General features: G+C 39.6%; 3 protein-coding genes across 3 annotated transcripts; all 3 read left to right on the plus strand.

The window, feature by feature from the left end:
• The first annotated feature begins 1,518 nt into the window (after positions 1 to 1,518).
• rundc1 (RUN domain containing 1) lies at positions 1,519 to 8,244 on the plus strand. The gene is made up of 5 exons (XM_022739511.1): positions 1,519 to 2,035; positions 3,668 to 3,826; positions 4,781 to 4,979; positions 5,088 to 5,183; positions 5,741 to 8,244. Exons 1-5 carry the CDS (start codon positions 1,643 to 1,645, stop codon positions 6,601 to 6,603), a joined length of 1,710 nt encoding a protein of 569 aa, XP_022595232.1. The 5' UTR covers positions 1,519 to 1,642; the 3' UTR covers positions 6,604 to 8,244.
• A 1,306-nt stretch (positions 8,245 to 9,550) lies between these two features.
• rpl27 (ribosomal protein L27) lies at positions 9,551 to 13,068 on the plus strand. Its single transcript, XM_022739522.1, has 4 exons — positions 9,551 to 9,631; positions 10,489 to 10,658; positions 12,408 to 12,518; positions 12,984 to 13,068. The coding sequence occupies exons 1-4, from the start codon at positions 9,551 to 9,553 to the stop codon at positions 13,030 to 13,032; spliced, it is 411 nt and encodes a 136-aa protein (XP_022595243.1). The 3' UTR covers positions 13,033 to 13,068.
• Positions 13,069 to 14,583: 1,515 nt separating this feature from the next.
• ifi35 (interferon induced protein 35) lies at positions 14,584 to 19,958 on the plus strand. Its single transcript, XM_022739516.1, has 10 exons — positions 14,584 to 14,658; positions 14,993 to 15,019; positions 15,381 to 15,461; positions 16,188 to 16,346; positions 16,985 to 17,101; positions 17,183 to 17,327; positions 18,394 to 18,503; positions 18,598 to 18,781; positions 19,068 to 19,174; positions 19,292 to 19,958. Exons 2-10 carry the CDS (start codon positions 15,005 to 15,007, stop codon positions 19,496 to 19,498), a joined length of 1,125 nt encoding a protein of 374 aa, XP_022595237.1. The 5' UTR covers positions 14,584 to 14,658; positions 14,993 to 15,004; the 3' UTR covers positions 19,499 to 19,958.
• Positions 19,959 to 20,219: the final 261 nt, after the last annotated feature.

A 20,219-nucleotide genomic window follows, 5' to 3' on the forward strand; every position in this document is an offset into this window, starting at 1 on the left:
AATAAAACAGGTGCACTAGAATATGAATATGTATGTATATGATGACAAAATGATGTTAGCTGCCTGTTTTTCATTATCCATGAAGCTTTTCTGCCGATATGGCTTCCTTCTTTTCAGGCTGACGTTATACTGTTTGAACTTTTTTTTTTACGTCACACTGTAGTTTATCATATGGGTTTACCCGGAGCCTCCCCTTTGTGAACAGTGTAAAGCACAGTAGAAGTAAAAATTAAAACTTCCGGTCACGCCATTCAAAATAAAAGCCTAAATTAGATTCTCGTGGCTGGCAATAGCCTACCGCAAAATTTGGTTTCGATTTGAAACCAGTCAGCCAATATCGATTCTGATATTGACATTTTCTATTGTTTAAAGCACCCAACTGTCCTGTGTCATTAGATCATGTGATCTAAGATGTGACGGATCCTTTTTTTTCTTTTGGCATCGTATCTATTGATGCTAGAATATGTTTAAAACAAGACTTAGTATTGATTGAATAGTCAGGATACTTTGGGGATCAAGCCGCCCACCCTTTCTATTTGACTGTTAATTGAAATATATAATATAAAAAATATCCGTTCAGCAAAGACTTTATTGACCCCCAAGAGGGACATTAACATGTTACAGCAGCACAAGAGATAGGCTAAGAGGTGACAAAACAGAATTAAAAAAAAAATTAAATTAAAGAAATGAATTAAGAAATTAAAAAGCTAGGTATATACACAGTATATACTGTATATATAATTAAATCTCCCTCTCATCCCCATGTGGAGGGTGAAGCGTGTCTCTCTTAAGCTCGGGTCCAGAGGCCAGGAAGTTTGCAGATAAAAGATCTTCTTAGGAGCAGGATTTATAAGACTGCCTCGGGGTCAGATAAAAGAGATCTGTCTGAGGCTCTTGAACTACTTACTGGCTCATCTGGTACTAAAAGATCATAAATGTAACAGGAAGAAAGGCCATAAAGAGCCTTCACTAAGATCTTAAAATCAATTCTAAAACATACTGAAGCCAGAGTAGAGAAGCTAAAACTAGATACACCATCATCCCTGGTCTTCTGTTTTTTCCCTGAAAAACATGTAAGCAATTCAATAAAACACAACTTTACAACAAATGAGCATTATATGAACTAAAACTGTGAATGCCTAGATTTCTTATAGTGCCTTTACAAGACCAGAACCACAAGTTGGGGGACCTGACATTGTACTTCAAGTGGTGCAAATTTCTTTCTTTATTTCTAATGTACTTTTCATTATTATTATTATTTGTTATTGTTGTTTTATAAACTAAAAGAAATTATTTAGATTTAAATTAAAAACAACTTTGCAGTTAATCAAATTATTTATACCCATATGATATGGGGCTTCTGGGGCCCCTGAGGATTTGGGGGCCTATTCCTCGATTGGTAATTCAGCCTAGGTGAGACTTTTTATGTAATGGAGATGCTTTTATTTTGAAGACACGCGTGCTATACTTCCGGTGTTTTCCTGTCTCCGCTTTGACGTATGAATCATTCTTCCCAAGATGGCGTTACACCTGTCTCTCCAGCGGTGATCCTTCTTGTTGTCTGCGCAACAAACGAAAATAAAACTTCTCCTAATAAACTGGCGGCATAGTCAAACAGCTGGAGTGAACTCCTTCGTCCAAAATGTCCACAGAGGAGCTGTCAGCCTCGGACAGCGAGGCTGTCCTGGCCGGCGCAGGGGAGCGATGGGCACCGGTGGGCGCTGTGGCCAGTCCCGAGGATGAGAGCGGCAACAGGAGCGCTGGCCAGCCGAGGCAGAGAGGCTCGTCCTCTGTACCGGAGGAGGAAATGGCCACCAAAATGAAGAAGCTGGAAGAGGAGCAGGACCTGCTGAACTCCTCTCTGCTCGCCCTCACCTCCCACTTTGCTCAGGTTCAGTTCCGACTAAAGCAGATAGTTCACGCCCAGAGCGAGGAGAAGGAGAGGATGCTGGCCGAGCTGGAGGAGTTCGCCTTCAGAGGCTGTCCGCATGTAGTGGGCTGCAGAGCTCAGGACGCAAAGCAGCTGGAGAACTCGGTGAGACTATCTCAAAACATAACCTCCACACATTTCCCCAACACTCAGTGTACATACCAGCGAAAGATGACAGGTGTCTAAATCAACTTGACATTATGGAATATCTTTGATTTAGTTATTCCTGGTTTAATATGTATATATAGATTTTTACCATGGACAGAATAAAAGAAGACACAGGCACAGGTATAACCTACAAGACTCCACATCCCTCCTATGTAGGACCCCCAGACCGAAAGAGACAAGAAATGACTACATGAATTGTTCCTGTTTTTGGCCATTTTTTTTGCCCTTTTGTGTCTCTTTTTGGTCATTTTGCTGTCTAAAATTAAGTCACTTCATCCAAAAGCTGTGGTCCAGGCCCCCCCTGACCTCTTTGGCCCCTGCACCTGTGCCCAGTGGGCCCACTCAGTAATCTGTCCATGCTTATTACATATCTTTGTATAGATTTAGGATTGTAGTGTAGTGTTTCCTTCCATGATCATCTGTAAGTGTCTGTCTTTGCTGAGCAGCTTGAAAGTGAGTCTGTTATTGAAACTGTGGATTTGCTGCTATTCCTTGAATTATGTGAAGGCTAACTGCATATATTTGGGGTTTAGACTGTAAGGTGGATCATTTGTAAGTGTTACATAGGGATTCAGAACACGGCCTTTTGCATTTCTAAACCATTAATAATCAGTGATTTGAGGAAATACTTGTCAGATTAATCAATAATTAAAGTAGTGGTTAGTTGCAGGTCTGGTCAGAAATGTTTAACACTCACACATAAAAATCTGAAGTTAGAAACAGCGTTCAATACACAGATATAGATGCACAGATATAAATATAGCCTCACACACGTTTGAGTCTGTGTCGTGTTAAACCTGGTCAGTTTAACTGAAATGAATCGCCTCAGTGGCTGTGAGGAACCAGGGTAAAACTGATTAAAGCGTGCTTGTTACGTCACACTCGAGGCTGCTGCACCCACCTCTGTTTTGTTTCCAGGGATCCCTTATCTCTGGTGGAAAATGTTGCTTTCTGCCACAAGTGTGTGACTCACAACGCCACAGGCTCAATGAAAATGCCTCTGGCAGATCACTATCTTTTTAATAAAGGCTTCTGTGTACACAGCAATGTTGAAGCAGCCTGCTTTGTTCCTGCGATTGTTTACTCCCGGCCTCTTTACATTTAGTCTTAACTGAAGTAAAGACTCGGCCTCTTGCGGTCATTGTTAGCATGTGATATGGCATAATTGCTCATCATATATCCCACCTAAAGGTCTTCTTATTTATTTTTCCCTTGTCACATGCTTGACTTTCAGGGGGATCTGGTGAGTATGACACCTGACGCATCTTTGAGATTTTGGTTTGTGTACTTTTGTGTAAATGTTGTGACGCACGTGATAAAAGGTGCAGCTTTCTATATGATAAACTGCTTCTTAACTGAAAACTGCTTCTAGCTTTCAAAGTAAATCTTAATAATTAAATGTTTTTGCAAAGAATCGGCTCCCTCACAATCGTAAATATTGATATTGGTAGTGGTAGCAAAAACCCCACACTGGTTGACATTTAGTACACGCTGTTTATTGTGTTACTGTGGCCATTTATCACTCTCTGTCTGTAGAAATTAAATCATTGTGTGTTCTTCTGCCGTCAGACTGAGAGGGAGAAGAGGGAGCGCCTGGAGGCTCAGAGGGAAAAACAGAAGGATCTCATTTTCCAGCTGAAGACACAGCTGGACGATCTGGAGCGCTTCGCCTATCAGGAGGGCAGCTACGACTCGCTGCCGCAGTCTGTTGTCATGGAGAGACAGAAGGTGGGAATGTGGAATCGCAAAAGTATGATAATCGCCATTGGAAGACGTATTGATGTTTATTTAGTAACTGTTTGGTGTCTGAGAATAAATAATGATTACAACATCCCAGATGAGAGAGCCAAACGATTGTAGTCTAAAAGCTTTTGTAAGATCCAAAGTGTCTGTTATGTTGAACATATAATGAGGTGTTTGCTTGTTTTAGATCAGGTGTAACAAGTCAAACATCTGTCCTCAAAATGCTCCAGGCTTTACAGTGTTTGTATATTCTTGTGTTTCTCTCTCTCTTTGTAAAAGTGAGAAAAGTGTTTGGAAAATCTTCTACGTTGAGAACTTTGCTAATAAGAAATTAGCTTCTGAATACAAAGCTGTTTGCACCCAACTCTTAAGTATAGGGAGATGTAGCTTCCTACAAGCACAGTAAAGCAGCTGTAATCAGTTAGTTTATAATAAATAATGCATCCAATGACAGTGTGACAGTGACACGTAGTGATGAACCTTCAGTGAATTATCATCTGAATCTGCAGCTCCCCTTGGCTTCATGAAGCTTCAGAACTTCAGCTTGTTTAACTGTCTAGTCCATAAATTTACTGTTTTGTTTCACTCATCATGTTGTTGCCGTAACAGACATAAACAACTCTGAACCCACTGTACTCTACCTGCTCAGTAGCAAACAGCAGATACACACAGTTAGAGACCAGCAGATGAATATAGTGGAGCATTTAACAGCTAAAGAGCCAGATATTTCCCTCAGAAAGTAGTGGAGACCAAAAACAGAGCTAATATAGAGTGAATATTGGACTTATATTCATCAGGTGACGGAAACATGACTCCAAATTAATGATGAGCTGTAACTGCTGGATGTGTAAATAAGAAACTGTTTACTAACAAGTTTGACATATTTGCTTTAAATGTGTGATATATCCTACAAAACCTTTAACCCTTAATCTGTCTCAGGTCATCATTGACGAGTTGATCGAAAAGCTGGATGTGAACCTGAACGAGGACATCGGGAACTTGTCGCCGGAGGAGCTTAGACAGAGAGTCGACGCTGCCATTGCTCAGATAGTGAACCCAGCCAGAGTGAAGGAGCAGTTGGTGGAGCAGCTCAAAACCCAAATCAGGGACCTTGAGATGTTCATTAACTTCATCCAGGGTACACAAACCTATATACAGCATGATTTCAGTGATTTGTTGGCATCTGTAAGTTGCCTTTTTTTTTAAAATTATTTTAATACGTAACGTTTGCCTTTTCCTCCAAAAGATGAGGTGGGGAATCCTCTTTTGTCAGATGTTGGACACAGCCAGCAGCCACAAGCAGCAGGGACCAATGCCAGAACTCCAGGGGAGAAGAGGAAAGGTCAGTCAGTTCATATCAAACTCCAACTGCAAGTACAATGTAATGTTGATAGTAATAAAACTAGATCTCTTCTGATGGCTTACAACATTATGCATAAAGATTATAAGTTCATGCATTTCTGAGCCACATGTCAGGGCAGAAATACTCATTTGTCTGTAAATCTGCATGTTCAAACTGCAGACACACAAAATTTCTGACCTGCTAGAAATCCCACCGATTGTCTGAGAGCCAGATCTGTGGTCATTCAGGCTGTTAATCAGTTGTCGTGAACCCTCTCCACCCGCACGTCAGATGACAGCTGATCTGGCAGAAATCCGGCCTGATTCTAAAATTAGTCTGGGGCAACCAGTTCAAGGCCAAAATCTGTATTAATCCAGACAGTGTCTGCTCGTCTGTAGGGTGTTATACCAATGACAAGAGCTTGAGTTTTTAAAGATTTATTTACTAGCAAGCTCTTAATAAACCTTTTATAAAAGGTCCGTTTACCTGAGATGGTGTTCAAAACCAGCAGGTGATGATGTGGTCCAACGTTAATATGTTCTGATGTCTCACTGCAGTGGATCCAGAACAGGCCCAGAAGATGCGAGAGACCGGCCTGCAGCTGATCCAGAAGGCCCTCGCCGTGCTGCAGATCTTTGCTGCAAGCCAGTTTGGCTGCGCGGCCGGCCATGTTCCCCAGAGCATGTGGCCTCAGGAGTCTGCAGGACAGGACTATGGGCCCCTGCTGCAGCGTCTGGAGGCAGCTGTAGAGAAGGTGCGAGTGCTGGGCTCACGCAGACAGCCCTCCCTCGAACATGTCGTCAACTACACCAGCAACTCGGCCCTGGGCCCCCGAGATGAGCTGACGTCGTCTGTGAGGAAGGAGCTGGCGATTGCTCTGAAAGACTTGTTGGCTCACGGCCTCTTCTCGCCCTCTCAGACCATGAGCCTAGTGCTGGCACCCATCTCCTGCCTGCTGCCTTACAGACCAGCCCCACAGACCATGCACCCATGGGAACTCTTTGTCAAATACTACCACTCCAAAAACGGGAAGGCCTTTGTGGAGTCACCAGCCCGCCAGCTTTCACAGTCCTTTAGCCTGCCTGTCGGGGGCGGCCCGGTGACCGTCACCCCTAAACAGTCTCTGCTGTGGGCCATCCACACTGTGCTGAAGGAGCATGGACGCTATAAGCGAGGACCAGACACAGAGTTCAAAGCGCTGGTGTGCATGGCTCTGAACGAGCAGCGGCTGGTGTCATGGCTCAATCTGCTGTGTAAGTCAGGGACTCTGATACACCCGCACTACCAGTCCTGGAGCTACATGGCCCAGACCGGCTTCGAAGGAGCCCTGCGCATTCTGGGCCGCATCAGCCACCTCAAATTCAACCTCCCAGTGGACCTGGCTGTTCGGCAGCTGAAGAACATTAAGGATGCTTTCTGAGGAGGCAACAAATCCATGAAACATAGAGAAACACCAGTCTAAAAAAATCAAGTCTTTTATCAGCTAAACTACACAGCTCTTACCTGCATTCAGGACCAAAAGCATGTCTTTGTGCTTCAAGTAGGTAACCTCTTAAAAGTTGTTTACGCAGCCACCCATTTGAAGTAAAATCGACAGTACATGCATGGATGATTATGTTGTTTGAGCTTCAGCCATGAGCAACCATAAATGGCATATCCCACTACGTTTAAGATGCCAAAATGACGAGAGGACAATGTCACTTGTACTGTAACCCTGCCTTAGAGGGGAGATTGAGATAGATACCTCATCTTTAGTAAAGCCTTCCTGACCATTACGACCTGTGCTCATCATACAGTATCATTCCCCTGTTTACGTGATAGTTTCCTGGCCTATGCATCAAAGAAAGAGGTTGGATTTGTACAGTAATCTGAACTGTAACGTGGTTGCAAGTTAGACAATCTAGGAAGAAAATGAATGAGCAGAGAAGAGCTTGTGATGTATTGGTCCTGGTGTTGGTGCTTGTGCTGCTCCATTCTTCTGTCATGGACTGAATTATTGAGGTGGTAAATCCCATGTAGCAGACTGGTTGATCGTGAAGCTAAACATCAGCACTCAGGTCAACTTGAAATGAAGAACATCTTAAAGTTTCCATTGGGGTGTGAAGTTAAAGTGTTGTGTAACGTTGCCTACAAATATGCAGTTATCAACTTACTTACATTGCTCTCAACTCCATTTTAAATTTTTAATCCTCTGAAGCTGTTATCAGTTGTTGCATGTTGCGTTTCAGGTGTGTGAACAGCATTTAGACCCTGTATGAACTGCTGCTTTTCTCCTGTTCCAGGTGGAGTTAAAATCAAAATGAACTGACAGTGATATTATATGACCACAATTTATGTCATGATGTAATGGCTTACATCCTGTATTTAATGCTGTATTTAAAACGTTTACTTTTATGTCCAGTTTGTTTTTCAGAGAAATTAGATTTTATCTTCCTTAAACAGCTGAGTTGCACGAATCATGTCCTTAAAAACTGAATGTACAAACCATAGATGCTATTAAACTGAGGTTACTTTATACGTGCTGTATGTTTTCCTTCTGTTTATGGGAATGAAACTTCAGTGTTCCTGGGCCCACGTGTACATGTACGTATCAAACCATTGAGAGCAGGCGTGCTGATAAAAGCTCACTACATTTGTATTTCCTGAGATAAAAACCTGATTCCATATTGGCGCACTCTGTGACTTGCGTGCATGTGCATACACATTTTGTCTTGTTTATTTGTTTATTATTAACTTGTTCATATTATTATATGTTAATGGAAATTTTGTGTTCTGTTCTGCGCTATGTTTAGTACATATAATGCTGTATTTTGCTCACTTTTCCCATTTTTGTTGTGTTTTGTTAAACTGTTACATTGTGATTTATGTACAGAGACATTTATTATTTATTTGATGGCATGTTTTAGCTCAACACTGAAGTTTGTGGAACATATCAGAACACTATGGTAGCTGCTGTACTGTAGCTGTAGATACACTGGATCATTTAAATTACGTTAAATTCTATTGATGTTATTTTTATTTAATCACTTTAATGAAAAATAATCTCTTTTGGAGATATGAATTGTGGTCTAATTTTTTTTTATTTTTTTTATCATGTTTAATGTATAATTACAGCTGTAAACACATTAAACATAAATGACCCACTGTGATGTTTATGTGTCTTTGTTATGTCCATTTTTAAAAATCTATATTTTTTAATAGAATCCTTCAAAGAATATCTTAGCAGTCAAGTATATGATACAGCCAATAATTTAAATCAACAAAATGTTAAGTGACATTTTGAACGCCTTTGTTTTCTCTGTAATAATAATAATTATTATCATAATAACACATTAGCTGAAGCAGTATAATTAAGAACAGAACTAGTCTTGGTTTATTGTTTGCATTTGATAGGATGTTACACCACTTTTTGTCATGTATCAAACAAGAACAAATGTCTAAACATGGTCATCACCAACAGCAGGATGTCTTGCAGCAGAATTTTATTTCCATTTCAGACATTTTCCTATCAATTAATCAGATTTAAATATTTCACACAAATAAAATTAACTTTTAAAAAATGTAGTATACTGTGTGTGTTGTCGCAGAATAATCATTGAATAAATGCTAAGGATTAAAAAAAACAATGATAATGTACAATACGGCAGATGAGGGATGAACCTATATCACTGATAGTCTTTTTAATGTTATTATTATGATTCAGTCGATAATTTAAAGAAATAGATTCATAAAAATAAAGAATATATATGTTTCCGGAAGTGACGTACATGATCGGTGGGGTCAAAGTTGACTAAAACCTACAGGACTTCCTTTCCTGTTAGCGGCGGCCGTAGAACAGCATCAGTGAGTGAAACTTCCCTTCAAACAATCTTCAACCATCGCTCTAAATCTGGCCATATTTACAGTTTTTATCACTCCACGCTTGTGTCAATCACTCCTCTATCCGAGATGCGATAGATATTTTCGTGTATTTTAATCGGCTTTGATAGAAAAGGGATAATTATTGCAAGCACTTCGTTGCGTTTATTTCAACATGGCGGCTTCAGTTTGCATCTGAACTGCCTATGAAAGGGGCTTTTGTTAAATATCTCGCCTGCGCATTATGCCCCTTATGGTCTCGTGTTAAGTAAATGATCATTGGTAGTAATTTTGTTTCTGTGTGAACTTGTAAGTAAATATAAAGCCCTAGAAAGTGACTCGAGGCTAATGCTAACTTAGCCAGGCAATAATGGTCAGTCAAACTCCATAGGAAAAACCCCACATGTTAAGTGTTTATCTTTGTCCCGTTCTCGTCAGTAATGTTGCCTGTGAAGTGTTGAACTCACTTCAGTGCCACCGTATTTAACCTCGCTTTCTTTGTGGCAGACATGGGCAAGTTCATGAAGCCTGGGAAGGTGGTAATGGTCCTAGCTGGACGCTACGCCGGGCGAAAAGCTGTCATCGTCAAGGTAAGCCAGAGCTCTGATGCTACATGTCTGTCAGTCACTGCCGGTTCTCCTGTGTTCATCTTGGCTTCAAAATCAGCAGCTGTTTAACCAGATTGAAATGTTAAGTGCTATGTTGGCCTGAATGAGGAACAGAGGATGTCATCCAACATCTAAGACTTTGTGATCATAGAAAGTACTTTTACACTAGTCCTGGTGGGGAGGTTTCCCTGAGATATGATTAATCCAAGGAGACGAGATGCCTCATCATCGAAGACTTTTTGCTTTTGTAGAAGTGAAACATTAAAGAGGCTATCGATTGCAGACTCACCATCTCTCCTTTCAGACTATTGAAGCATCACAATCATTTTATTACAGCAAATATTTATCAATCTGTCTTTTATCTTGGCTGTTTAGCAGATATTCCCCCCTAATTAATTTCTGCAGTAAAGATGCTGAGATTCTAAGCACTCATTTTCACAAAACTCATTTGAATTTATTTCCTCCACGGCAGCAACATGTCATATAAGCCTTTAGACACGACAGAAACACTCTGGGTGTTGATGTACGTTTTGAAAGAATCAGTATTAACAGACTGAAAACCCTACCAGCACCATTATGGCTACAAACGACTATTGATGACAACACTACTCTCTCCATTCAGAAACAGTATCTGACGTCTGCTTCTTGGCCATAAGATGAACCCCACTTTTTGAATATAATCCTAGGGGGAAAAAAATCTTACAATTGAGCGAGTGCATTAATTTAAAATAACAGGCATTGCATCAAAGTAGCACAGCTGTGTTTTTGTTTTTGGTTTTTTACTGTGGATGGTCTGTGGCTGCAGTTTCTCACAGTCACCTGTTAACATCTGTTTGCAGAACATTGATGATGGCACAACTGACCGCCCTTACAGCCACGCTTTGGTCGCAGGCATCGACCGCTATCCCCGTAAGGTGACTACAACCATGGGCAAGAAGAAGATCGCCAAGAGGTCCAAGATCAAGGCCTTTGTCAAGGTGTTCAACTACAACCACCTCATGCCCACCAGGTCAGTGTCTGATGCCGAAACTTGTCGGGAACCAAGCAGGGATAAAATATCCCACCAGGGTGGTGAATACTTTATTTTTGTAGTTTGAGAAAGTCACAAGGTGTTGGATCTTTATGCCAGTGTTCTGAAAAGAATTGCAAAGTTTGATGTCCAGAGATCAAGTAAAATCACTTTTTAATGTTGTGCATCGATAATATTGGGTGACTTACAGATCCAGTGCATGAATGAACATGACATTCTCCTAGTTTAATCCTTTTTTTTTTTTTTAAACTGCAACTGCGTTAATCAGGTTCTTGTACCTGCAGTTTTGTACATTTTTGTAGAGCATTTCACCAAGAAACATCCGATCAGTGAACTTAAAGTGTAAGGCAAGTGGTATTCTGTATTTTCCTTGTCATCAAAATCCCATGAAAAGATCAAAACCAACACAATTAATCCTACTGATAAATATTTTTATGTATCCAGAGCGCGATACAATGTGGTCCAAAAACTATTTAAAACACATCAGTAAGTTATACTGTTGCATTGGGTGGACAAAGTTAGGGTTGATTCTGTGATTATAGTAATGTTTTGGTCACTACTGCTCTGTGCCTCTGATTGGCTTTTCTATAGCAATGAGGCTCATGGGTAGTAAATGTGAGATGACTCACACAAATCTATACTACTTGCTTTATTCTATACAGTATATACTGTAGACTTATTGATTGTCTATGTGTTGTGTTATTGTTTAATGTGACATCAAACTGCATGTGGGAAACTGGGGAAGTTTGCTGACCAAACTAACAAAAATCTTTTGGATATGTTTTTAACCATCATCCACATTTTTTTTTCTCCCCCCAGAGTGAGCAGCTCCTTATGCATTGCATTGTGGGAAAATGGTGTGCATTAATGACACACTCGGAAATTGACTGTATAGTGTGCATACTATCTTATTTGACATACTTAAATTTGTCACTTTTCCAGTGTGAACACAATATACTACAATAACTAGCCTGGATGTTGGATTTGGCTTATATCAGCAGTTTGCCTCTTTACACACACTTCTGAGACCACAGTATGTTTGTGTTGTCTCTGGACATTTTACCTGGAGCTGCGTAAAAAGGAATAAATCAGGATTTTTGTGCCTTTCCTCCAGCGAAGGAGGTATTGTGCAGTGTTGAGGAAACACTTGATTCCTTAAGAGCAGTTTAGTTTCAGTCCAGATGCAGGAATCAGCTTTACTGTCATGTTTGATAGATGTTGGGCTGTTTAGTTGGTTCTCGAAATGAGACTGAATAAGAAATGAGATGTGATTTGAAGTGAACTGGGTGATGCTTTTGTGAGGAAATGTCTGAATTTCCTTGGACACTAGTTGTCATTCTGGAGCAGTGTTGAACATTACACCATGATACTTGTAAACACCTGAAATGGCTGTTGATGTAAAGATGTTGCCTGTTAAAAGCCTGCTAATTCAGTTAGCTGCAGCGTTCTCTGTATGAGCTGTGGACTGACAACACAAGATTCAATGAGCAGGTTTATATTCGATGTCCACAGTTGGATCATGAGCTCATTGTTCTAGCTGTTCTTGTGCTAGGCACTTTGAGTTTCTACAGTGAAACTGCTCAGTTGTGTCAACAAGCTTCCAGATATGAATGAGTACTTGAACAAAGTTAAATGAAACACAAGAGAGACATCTGTGGTCAGCATCACCTCACAGGATAACTGGAGGATATGAACATAATTTTCGTTGTTGTGCTTCTTTTCCTTCAGATACTCTGTGGATATTCCTCTGGACAAAACTGTTGTCAACAAGGACGTCTTCAGGGATCCTGCTCTCAAGCGCAAAGCCAGGCGGGAGGCCAAGATCAAGTTTGAGGAGAGGTGAGTCCTCGGTCATGAGAATAAATGTAGATTTGTTGGATTCTTTTTCCATCACCATCACTTATTATCTGTGTTCATATTTTAATAAAGGAAGGCTAAAAAGACAACCGAAATGATAATTTCACATGTATTTGAAAGGCAATTCAAATGTCTACATTGTCACTTACCTACATGCTATATACCTACTGTATATCAGTACAAACCAGCAGCCAGAAATATTGTCCTCACCAGTCATGTTGGGTGGCATGATTGTTTTTTGTAATAGGATAATTGTGATGTAGCAGTGCGGGAGTTACCATCAGTAATGACACAAGTTGTGTTCAAACTGCTGCAGTGTCAAGTTGCGTGTTTGCTGCTTTAGATTAGACCTGATGCAGCCTTGTTGTATAAAGATGTACACTCATGAACTATGCTTAAAGAATTTTCTTGTATTTGCTAAATTCTTTTTTTGTTTTTTATTTCCAGGTACAAGACGGGCAAGAACAAGTGGTTCTTCCAGAAGCTCAGATTCTAAATTCACTTGGTTTCACAATAAATGTTTAAAAATGGACTTTGTTGATTTCTTTTTGATTTCTATCTTTCTGAATTGAAATTGACAAAAGCTTTGAATATAACCAAATTTACTGTGGTGCCAACCATCAATGTTATATATTTTTGTGTGTGAGAAGAATTATTGTTAAAGTTAGGTTGTGGTATGCTGTGGACTGAGCAGGATCATGGGTCTGGTTCCTACATTTTGATAACTCTACACTCTTTCAAATGCTAATAATCTCAGTGAGGTAGGATGTAGTGACATTGAAGTCAAAATGTTATTAAATCACCTGGTTGGCAGCTGTCTGACTAACTTGGCACTGAAAGTGTGGGAATTCAACCTTTTTTCTTTCACAAAATGTGTTGACAAGAAAAAGGTTTTCATTGTAATGGGACAGATTTACAGTTTAACATTCAAACACCTCATCCATAATTTCTCACCAAATAAGTTGATTCTCTACACACTTACATTGGTCATTCAGTGGATCTCCCTCAGACCACTTGCTAATAAACCTTTTACTGGCTCCAAGCTTAAACCTAACGGTTCTACCTTACATGGTGACTTAAGGACACAATGTAATTTTACTGTTGGAAAAAGCACAAATTATATGTGCTGCTCAAATTAGTATTAATGTAGGAATACCACATTGAATAAACAACGTATTGCCTTTTCCCTGACTCTCCTGTTAAAGCTTAGTTGCATCTTTACCTTAGAGTGGAGCAAACTACACGCCAGTATATCGAGGTCAAGTAATTCTCGCTTTGAATCTGCCTTGGATACTTCATGTAAGGATACTCTACTACATGTATCTTTAAATGGCTTAAACGGGATTGTTGATGAAGAGAAGTGGAAAGTAACCAAGCATTAATTCTGACACTGTACTTAAACACATCATTGAGGTACTTGTATTCATATTTTATGCTACTTTAGACTTTCACTCATTTATCTGACAGCTACAGTTACTTTCAGATTGTGATTATGTAAATAATATTTGTTCTAAACTAAACAAGTTCAATATAGCTTCAGCTAGTTGAAAATTCTATAAATAAATCATATACCAAAAAATGTATAGCTTCAGCTTAACCAACTATGTAAAATCCACTTACAGTGAACAAATTTATCAGTAATGTATACTAACAGTCACTTTAGCCACTTTTTCGCGGAGTATTTTGACACTAAGTACTTTTGTTTTTTCTATTGTTTGATTGCAGGACTTTTATAATAGGTTACTTCTAATGTGGTGGTACTATAAGTTAAAGGTCTAGATATTTCTTCATCACTGTGTATATGTGTGTATATAGCTATAAGATGGAGTTAAAAAAAGAAGTAAATTTCCCACTTAAATTTGATCTGCGAATCCTCACAGATAAAATCAATCAGATGTGCAGCTATTAAACTTTATTCCACATAGAGTACTTACGTCCTCTTGTGCTTCGCGTTTGTTGCATCGTAAAGAGGTTATAATTCCAACAGCACCTGAACGAAACATCACATGGTGCGCATTAGCGCCCCCGGATGGACAATAGTGAGACGTTCAAGGCTTCCTTCTGCCGAGAAATGGAAACTGAAAGAATTATTTAGCTTCAGAGCATTGATCGTCGAAAGGAGGTGAGTTTACACCGAGCTGCTTTAAAATGAGAAATAAATTAAATCCGCTAAGTTTAGTTAAATACAACAGAACAATGGTGTAGATACAACGTGGGTGTTTTCAGCTGCCATTAGTTTTGGGTAATTTGATGTAACTGAAGTTATTGTGACGTATTTAAAGATTTGCTAGGGCGTCCATTTGTTTATGTGAAGTCAGGGCCTACAGTACATTAATAGAAGTTCTGTTTAACTTTTTTTTTTACATACAGTATGTACATGTGTTAATAAGACAATATGAAACACTGATTTAGTTTAACAGCATGTCAAAGCTCCAATATTTTGTATATCATTTCAGGTCACTTTCACTATGTCTTCAGATGAGGTGAGACGTCTTTCTTCATGTTGTTACGTCATTTCCGTTCAATTTTATGTTGTTAAAAAATAAATATTACACAAAAAAATAATTTATCAAATGCATCAGTAATATTTCTGTTACAGCCATTTTTTCTGTGAAACTTCTGTAACTTTCCTGTTGGGTTTTAGTCTTAGTTACACAAGTGTAAAACTAGTTTCACTTATAAAATGACTGAATTATCCTCATAAACTTGTCTATTTAAATCACAGCTACCTTGTTTTTTTAAACCCTGTGCTTTGATGATTGTATGGTGGTGGTGGTGGAGATGGAGGTGGTTTTCCTCTCTGTTTTTCTGTTTGAGAGGTAATTGTGTGTCCTTGTGTTTTAGGATTTCTCTCTGGTGGTGGAGAATCCACAGCCATTAGAGGACACCTTGGAGGGGATCCAGACTTTAATCAGCAACTACAAGGTGCACTGAAACTCATGATTGATCTGACAGTGGTGTAGTGAGGCTGGTAATGCCAATTTATTAGGTACACCCATACAGTATATTGCAATTCAGTGCATTTTTTCATCCTGCCTATTTTGAAACATGAGAAGGGCAGAATATAAGAAACACCTCTGATATAATGATGTTTAGTACCACACCTTTAACTATGACTCAGTGCTAAAACCTGGAATTGAATTAACACATTCATGACGGCATCCAAAAAACTGGAACAATAATCTGCCGTGCAGAGGCAGAGAGCTGTAACTACAGAAGCCATGAAGTCGAGAAAAGAGTTTAAAGTTTTCATGTTGTCGACAAAGTCTCTCTTTTAGCATAAAATAAAAAGCAGAAACTTCACTTTGGGACAATTAGAAGGTTGCAATAACAAAGAAGTAACAGGTTTATATTCACAGAGCGGGATTTAAATGAGGAATACGATACTAAAACCCCGAATGTAAACAGAACATACAGATGTGGTTTTAGATAAATACAGGAGAGATTTTAAATTAGTTATTGAAAGTAATTTTAGACGTGCAAAAAAGTTATTACAGATGAGAAGAGATCAAATTTATTTAAATGCCATGTTCTATACATGCTTTTGGCTGCTATGTCAATAGACAGTATAGGTAGACAGTCGACAGTTTTTATCAATTTCTGACATTAGTTGCAGCCCTCATGGACGCAGCTTTGCTTCTGTATCCATAGAAAAAATACGATCAGCTGGTCGAGGAGCAGAAAGAGCTGGCCGTCGCCAGAGACGACCAGCAGGAGATGATTCAGAAGTTCAAGGAGCGCTCCCTCAAACTGAGCCAGGATCTGGACGGGGAACAAAACTCCAACAAGCAGAAGATTGAAAATGAAAAGGTATGGCTTTTTATTTGAGGACGATCTGAATCCTTGCGATTCCAGATCTTCAACGGCCACATTACACAGTAGGTGCTTTATCTTTTACAGTTTTGGGGAAACACCCACTGTGACACCACTGATTGGGGCGTAGTCTGAGGGTATCACACACGTTGTTGGGACAAGGACAGGACAACACTGAAAACAATAAAATAAAATAAAATGCACAAACATGCATGATACTCTAAAAACAAAATTTAGCTTAAAGGAATAGTGTAACGTTTGGGGAAATAGGTTTATTAACTTTCTGACAATACACATTATGTTTCACTTGTTTAAAAATGACACTGGACTCGTTCTCATGTAAAGAATCAACACAACCACATTATATTCATTGGACACTGACTCGAGAAGATCTGTTTTATGATTTCAGGGAGATGCTGCATCATTAAAAGTAAATATTTGAAGTAAAATAGCAATAAAGGCAAAAGAGAATATCATCAAAGGGAGGAAAATATAAAGAAAAAATGTGATAAAATACTGTAAAAAAGGATTTTTCATATGTTTTTTGCACATACGATCATTTCAAATTAATTAATTAATAAAACAATAGGTTGCTTTTTCTTTGCCTTATCACTGTCTGAATTTCTGTCGTCTAGGCGAAGCTGGATTCACTAAAGGGAGAGGAGTTCGAACTCATGCAGGAGATCGAGAGAGTGGAGGCCGCCCTGAAGAAGGAGGAGGACGCAAACAACCATCTGAAACAGCAGACTGATGTACGTGAACCTCGCAGCACACGCCGCTCTCTGCAGCTTGATCCATGACGTGTCCAGTAAACTTGTACCTGTTGGTTTCAGGTGTTCACCGCTGTGCCAGAGAAGAAGGTCGTCTTCCTCGGGCAGACGGTAAAAGCAGCCCAAACACAAACGTTTGAAATGAAATCACGTATAGTTTATCCGATGGAGGAGGGAACGGCGCTGATTACCTTTGAGGATGAAGTCGGTGAGTTTGCCTGATGTCACCTGTTTAAATTAATTCATCTGTGTTTATTAGAGGTAGTGAATCTTTATTTCTATATCATGTTTTAAAGGTGCCTCACAGGTTTACATAAAATACAACAAGAACTTCAGGGAGCGATCAAAAGTATGGAAAACTAAATATTAAACATAAAAAACATAAAACCACTGGAGTAAAAAGGAATTAAAAAAAAAAGCCAACCTTTACACATGGTGTTTTAGATGGGATACAGATAATCTCTTACCAAGGGTCGGGGGTTTCCACAGTGTTGGAGCTGAAGCAGTAAAAGCATGATCTCCTCTCGTCAACATGGCTGCCAAATTCAAAGGCTTTTGGTGCAGAATTAGAAAATAAAACATCAGAAAAATTTAGAAAGTAATCAACTAAAAACTAAGTTGACTTCTATTGTATTTTCATGTTTTCCCGTAGAATCCATCGCTTGTAGTGTTTGTTTAAAACCAAGTCAGTAGGGACTCTATATAAAAATTTCAGGAAATTGTAAACCTATGTACTAATACACACTAATATTGTCATCTGCTGCACGTACTTAAGTGTTAATGCTTCTCTCAACAACACAGCTCAAATTGTTTGTTTGTAAATTGTAATTGTGAGAGAAGTCTGATTCTTTGAGTCTGTCCACTTATTTAAAAGTAACATTACTAACTGCTAAATTTGTTTGTCATACTGAGGTTGAAAACATCAGGTTACTTGATAAGCAGATACAGGTAATACATGTCTGGGTGCAGCTTTGCCTGCATGGCCAGATGAGACCACCAGGGGGCACTGAAACAAAAATGATTCTGTCCCTTCATCTCTAAGTACTGTACCTGTCGGTCACAGATGAAAGCAGCATCTAATCTGTGTTAGGTTAGACCATGGGCCTCTCTGTAAAACAGGATTAGGTGTTAAATGCACCTTAAGGCCCTATTATCATTCATCTGATTTATCTCAAGACTTCAGTCACAGGAAATACTGACATTTTTTTATTATGTTGGACCGGTTTTGGCAGCTATTCTGAAATCCTGAATATCTATATTCCCTCTGTCATTAGTGGCCAAGAAGGTCCTGGAGATGAAGAAGCATCGGGTGGATCTGGGAGGAGAGTGCAGCATCACTGTGGAGGCCAGGCCGGTTCAACTGATGATGCCCAAGCTGGTGGAGGTGCAACAAAGAGACTGAGTGAGCCCAGCCTGAAGTTTCAGTCGCAGCATTAACTTCCTTTAACTGCTCTGTGCCCGTCTCTGTCTCCTTCCAGATCGACTCTGAAATTTGTCCTCAGCGTATATTAATCTCCGACCTGCCCAAAATGGACACAGAGGTGATGATGAACAAGCTGGAGATCTACTTCTCCAAGGGAAAACACAGAGGCGGAGAGGTGGAAGAGTGCGAGATGCTGCCTGACTCTGGGACTGTGGTCCTCACATTCGTGGAGAAAAACAGTGAGCTACTGAGATTATGTTGGAATATAGTTATAGATGAATGTTATTCAGTGGAAATAGATTGAGAGGATTTTTGGAGGTAATGGGGAATATTGTAGACTACAGCTCTTTTTAAATATTTTGAAACACGATTAGTATTATAAAACATGAGTTGGAGGCTATGCACCTGAAAGCCAACTCTAGTTTTCCTACAGTATAGACAGCTTTATGTATTTGCAATTGTAAAGTTCACTGTCTAAACCCCCTTTCAGTCTTGATCCCCACTAATAAAACTTTCTTCTATCAGTTGCCAGAGGTTTGACAGAAACAGAGTACCATGAAGTGAAGCTAAAAAATAAGATCCACAAAGTGAGAGTGACTCCTTTTCTGAATGGGAAAATTACAAACTTAAAGGTAAGCATTTGCCAGGAGCCCGGGTTGCACAAGGCTTTCTACCATCAGAGATTTTTTTTAAATAAGTCTAGATAAAGTTGCAGCACCCTCTTTTGTCTGCGGCGATTTCCCTTCCAGACCAAGATGTCCGTGTGTCCTCGGACGGTGCTTCTGACAGGAATCCATCCCGTCATGGAGCACGAGACCCTGCAGGATCTGCTGGAGATCCACTTCCAGAAAAGCAGCAACGGCGGCGGAGAGATCGAAGCCTTCCTCTACAACCCGCTGGGTCAGCAGACCTCCGCGCTGTTTGAGAGCGTCTCCAAAAACAAAGAGGAGAAGTAGACTGTAGGTTTGCAGAACCTCCAAAAAGAAGCGTCTCAGGTTCAATGTGATACCATTTGCCTGATGTAATGATACACCCCTGTCAACACAATCTGTTTTAGTCCCATTTCTGTTTTCATACCTCTTGTGATGGACGTCAGTACATTACAGAGTAAAGTTCTTGTTTAGGGATGTTTTTTGGTGTCGATAAAACTGCCTCAAGAAGGCTTCGCCTGGTGATATTAATTCTGAGAATTATAGAACTTGTCAGAGGGTGAATTCAGTGTAGTTATTTAAAAAATATAACTTAAAAGTAATCGCTTATATTTACTGTGTAGTTACAATGATGCAATAACCCCATTAATCAACAAGTAATATGTTCTTTTTTGTGTGTAACTGTTCCAACTTTATGGAATAAAAATGTAACACATCATGTACATTTTGGCACAGTGTAATTAAACTGGTGTAAGAAATGAAATGACACAGGACTAACAAGTTTTTGTTGTTGGTGAAAAAAAAAAAAAAAAAAAACTTATTTGCCTTGTGGAGTGTTTGATTGGCAGATTGATTATTGGTCTGTTAAGGAAAAGGTCACAGGCTCGTTATCTTAGATTATCAGAAAGGCTAGAAAAGGGGGAGCAGCTAGCCTGCCTTTTCCCAGTGAAAGCAAAATCTGCCTGAGCATATATGTTGCCTGACGGAAGAATATGAATGCGCTAAAAGACCCCCCCCCATTCCTCTT

The sequence above is a fragment of the Seriola dumerili genome, unplaced genomic scaffold (assembly GCF_002260705.1).
Source record: "Seriola dumerili isolate Sdu_G_001 unplaced genomic scaffold, Sdu_1.0 BDQW01000044.1, whole genome shotgun sequence".
In the NCBI taxonomy this organism is placed as follows: Eukaryota; Metazoa; Chordata; class Actinopteri; order Carangiformes; family Carangidae; genus Seriola; species Seriola dumerili.

Bases quoted from the DNA above. Each gene is read 5' to 3' on its own strand.
- rundc1 (XM_022739511.1), top strand. From the start codon at position 1,643: ATGTCCACAGAGGAGCTGTCAGCCTCGGACAGCGAGGCTGTCCTGGCC. The intron at 3,827-4,780 runs GTGGGAATGTGG...AATCTGTCTCAG, and splicing joins TTGTCATGGAGAGACAGAAG to GTCATCATTGACGAGTTGAT. The intron at 4,980-5,087 runs GTACACAAACCT...TTCCTCCAAAAG, and splicing joins GTTCATTAACTTCATCCAGG to ATGAGGTGGGGAATCCTCTT.
- rpl27 (XM_022739522.1), top strand. From the start codon at position 9,551: ATGGGCAAGTTCATGAAGCCTGGGAAGGTGGTAATGGTCCTAGCTGGA. The intron at 9,632-10,488 runs GTAAGCCAGAGC...ATCTGTTTGCAG, and splicing joins GAAAAGCTGTCATCGTCAAG to AACATTGATGATGGCACAAC. The intron at 10,659-12,407 runs GTCAGTGTCTGA...CTTTTCCTTCAG, and splicing joins AACCACCTCATGCCCACCAG to ATACTCTGTGGATATTCCTC.
- ifi35 (XM_022739516.1), top strand. The intron at 17,328-18,393 runs GTGAGTTTGCCT...CTCTGTCATTAG, and splicing joins TACCTTTGAGGATGAAGTCG to TGGCCAAGAAGGTCCTGGAG. The intron at 18,504-18,597 runs GTGCAACAAAGA...GTCTCCTTCCAG, and splicing joins TGATGCCCAAGCTGGTGGAG to ATCGACTCTGAAATTTGTCC.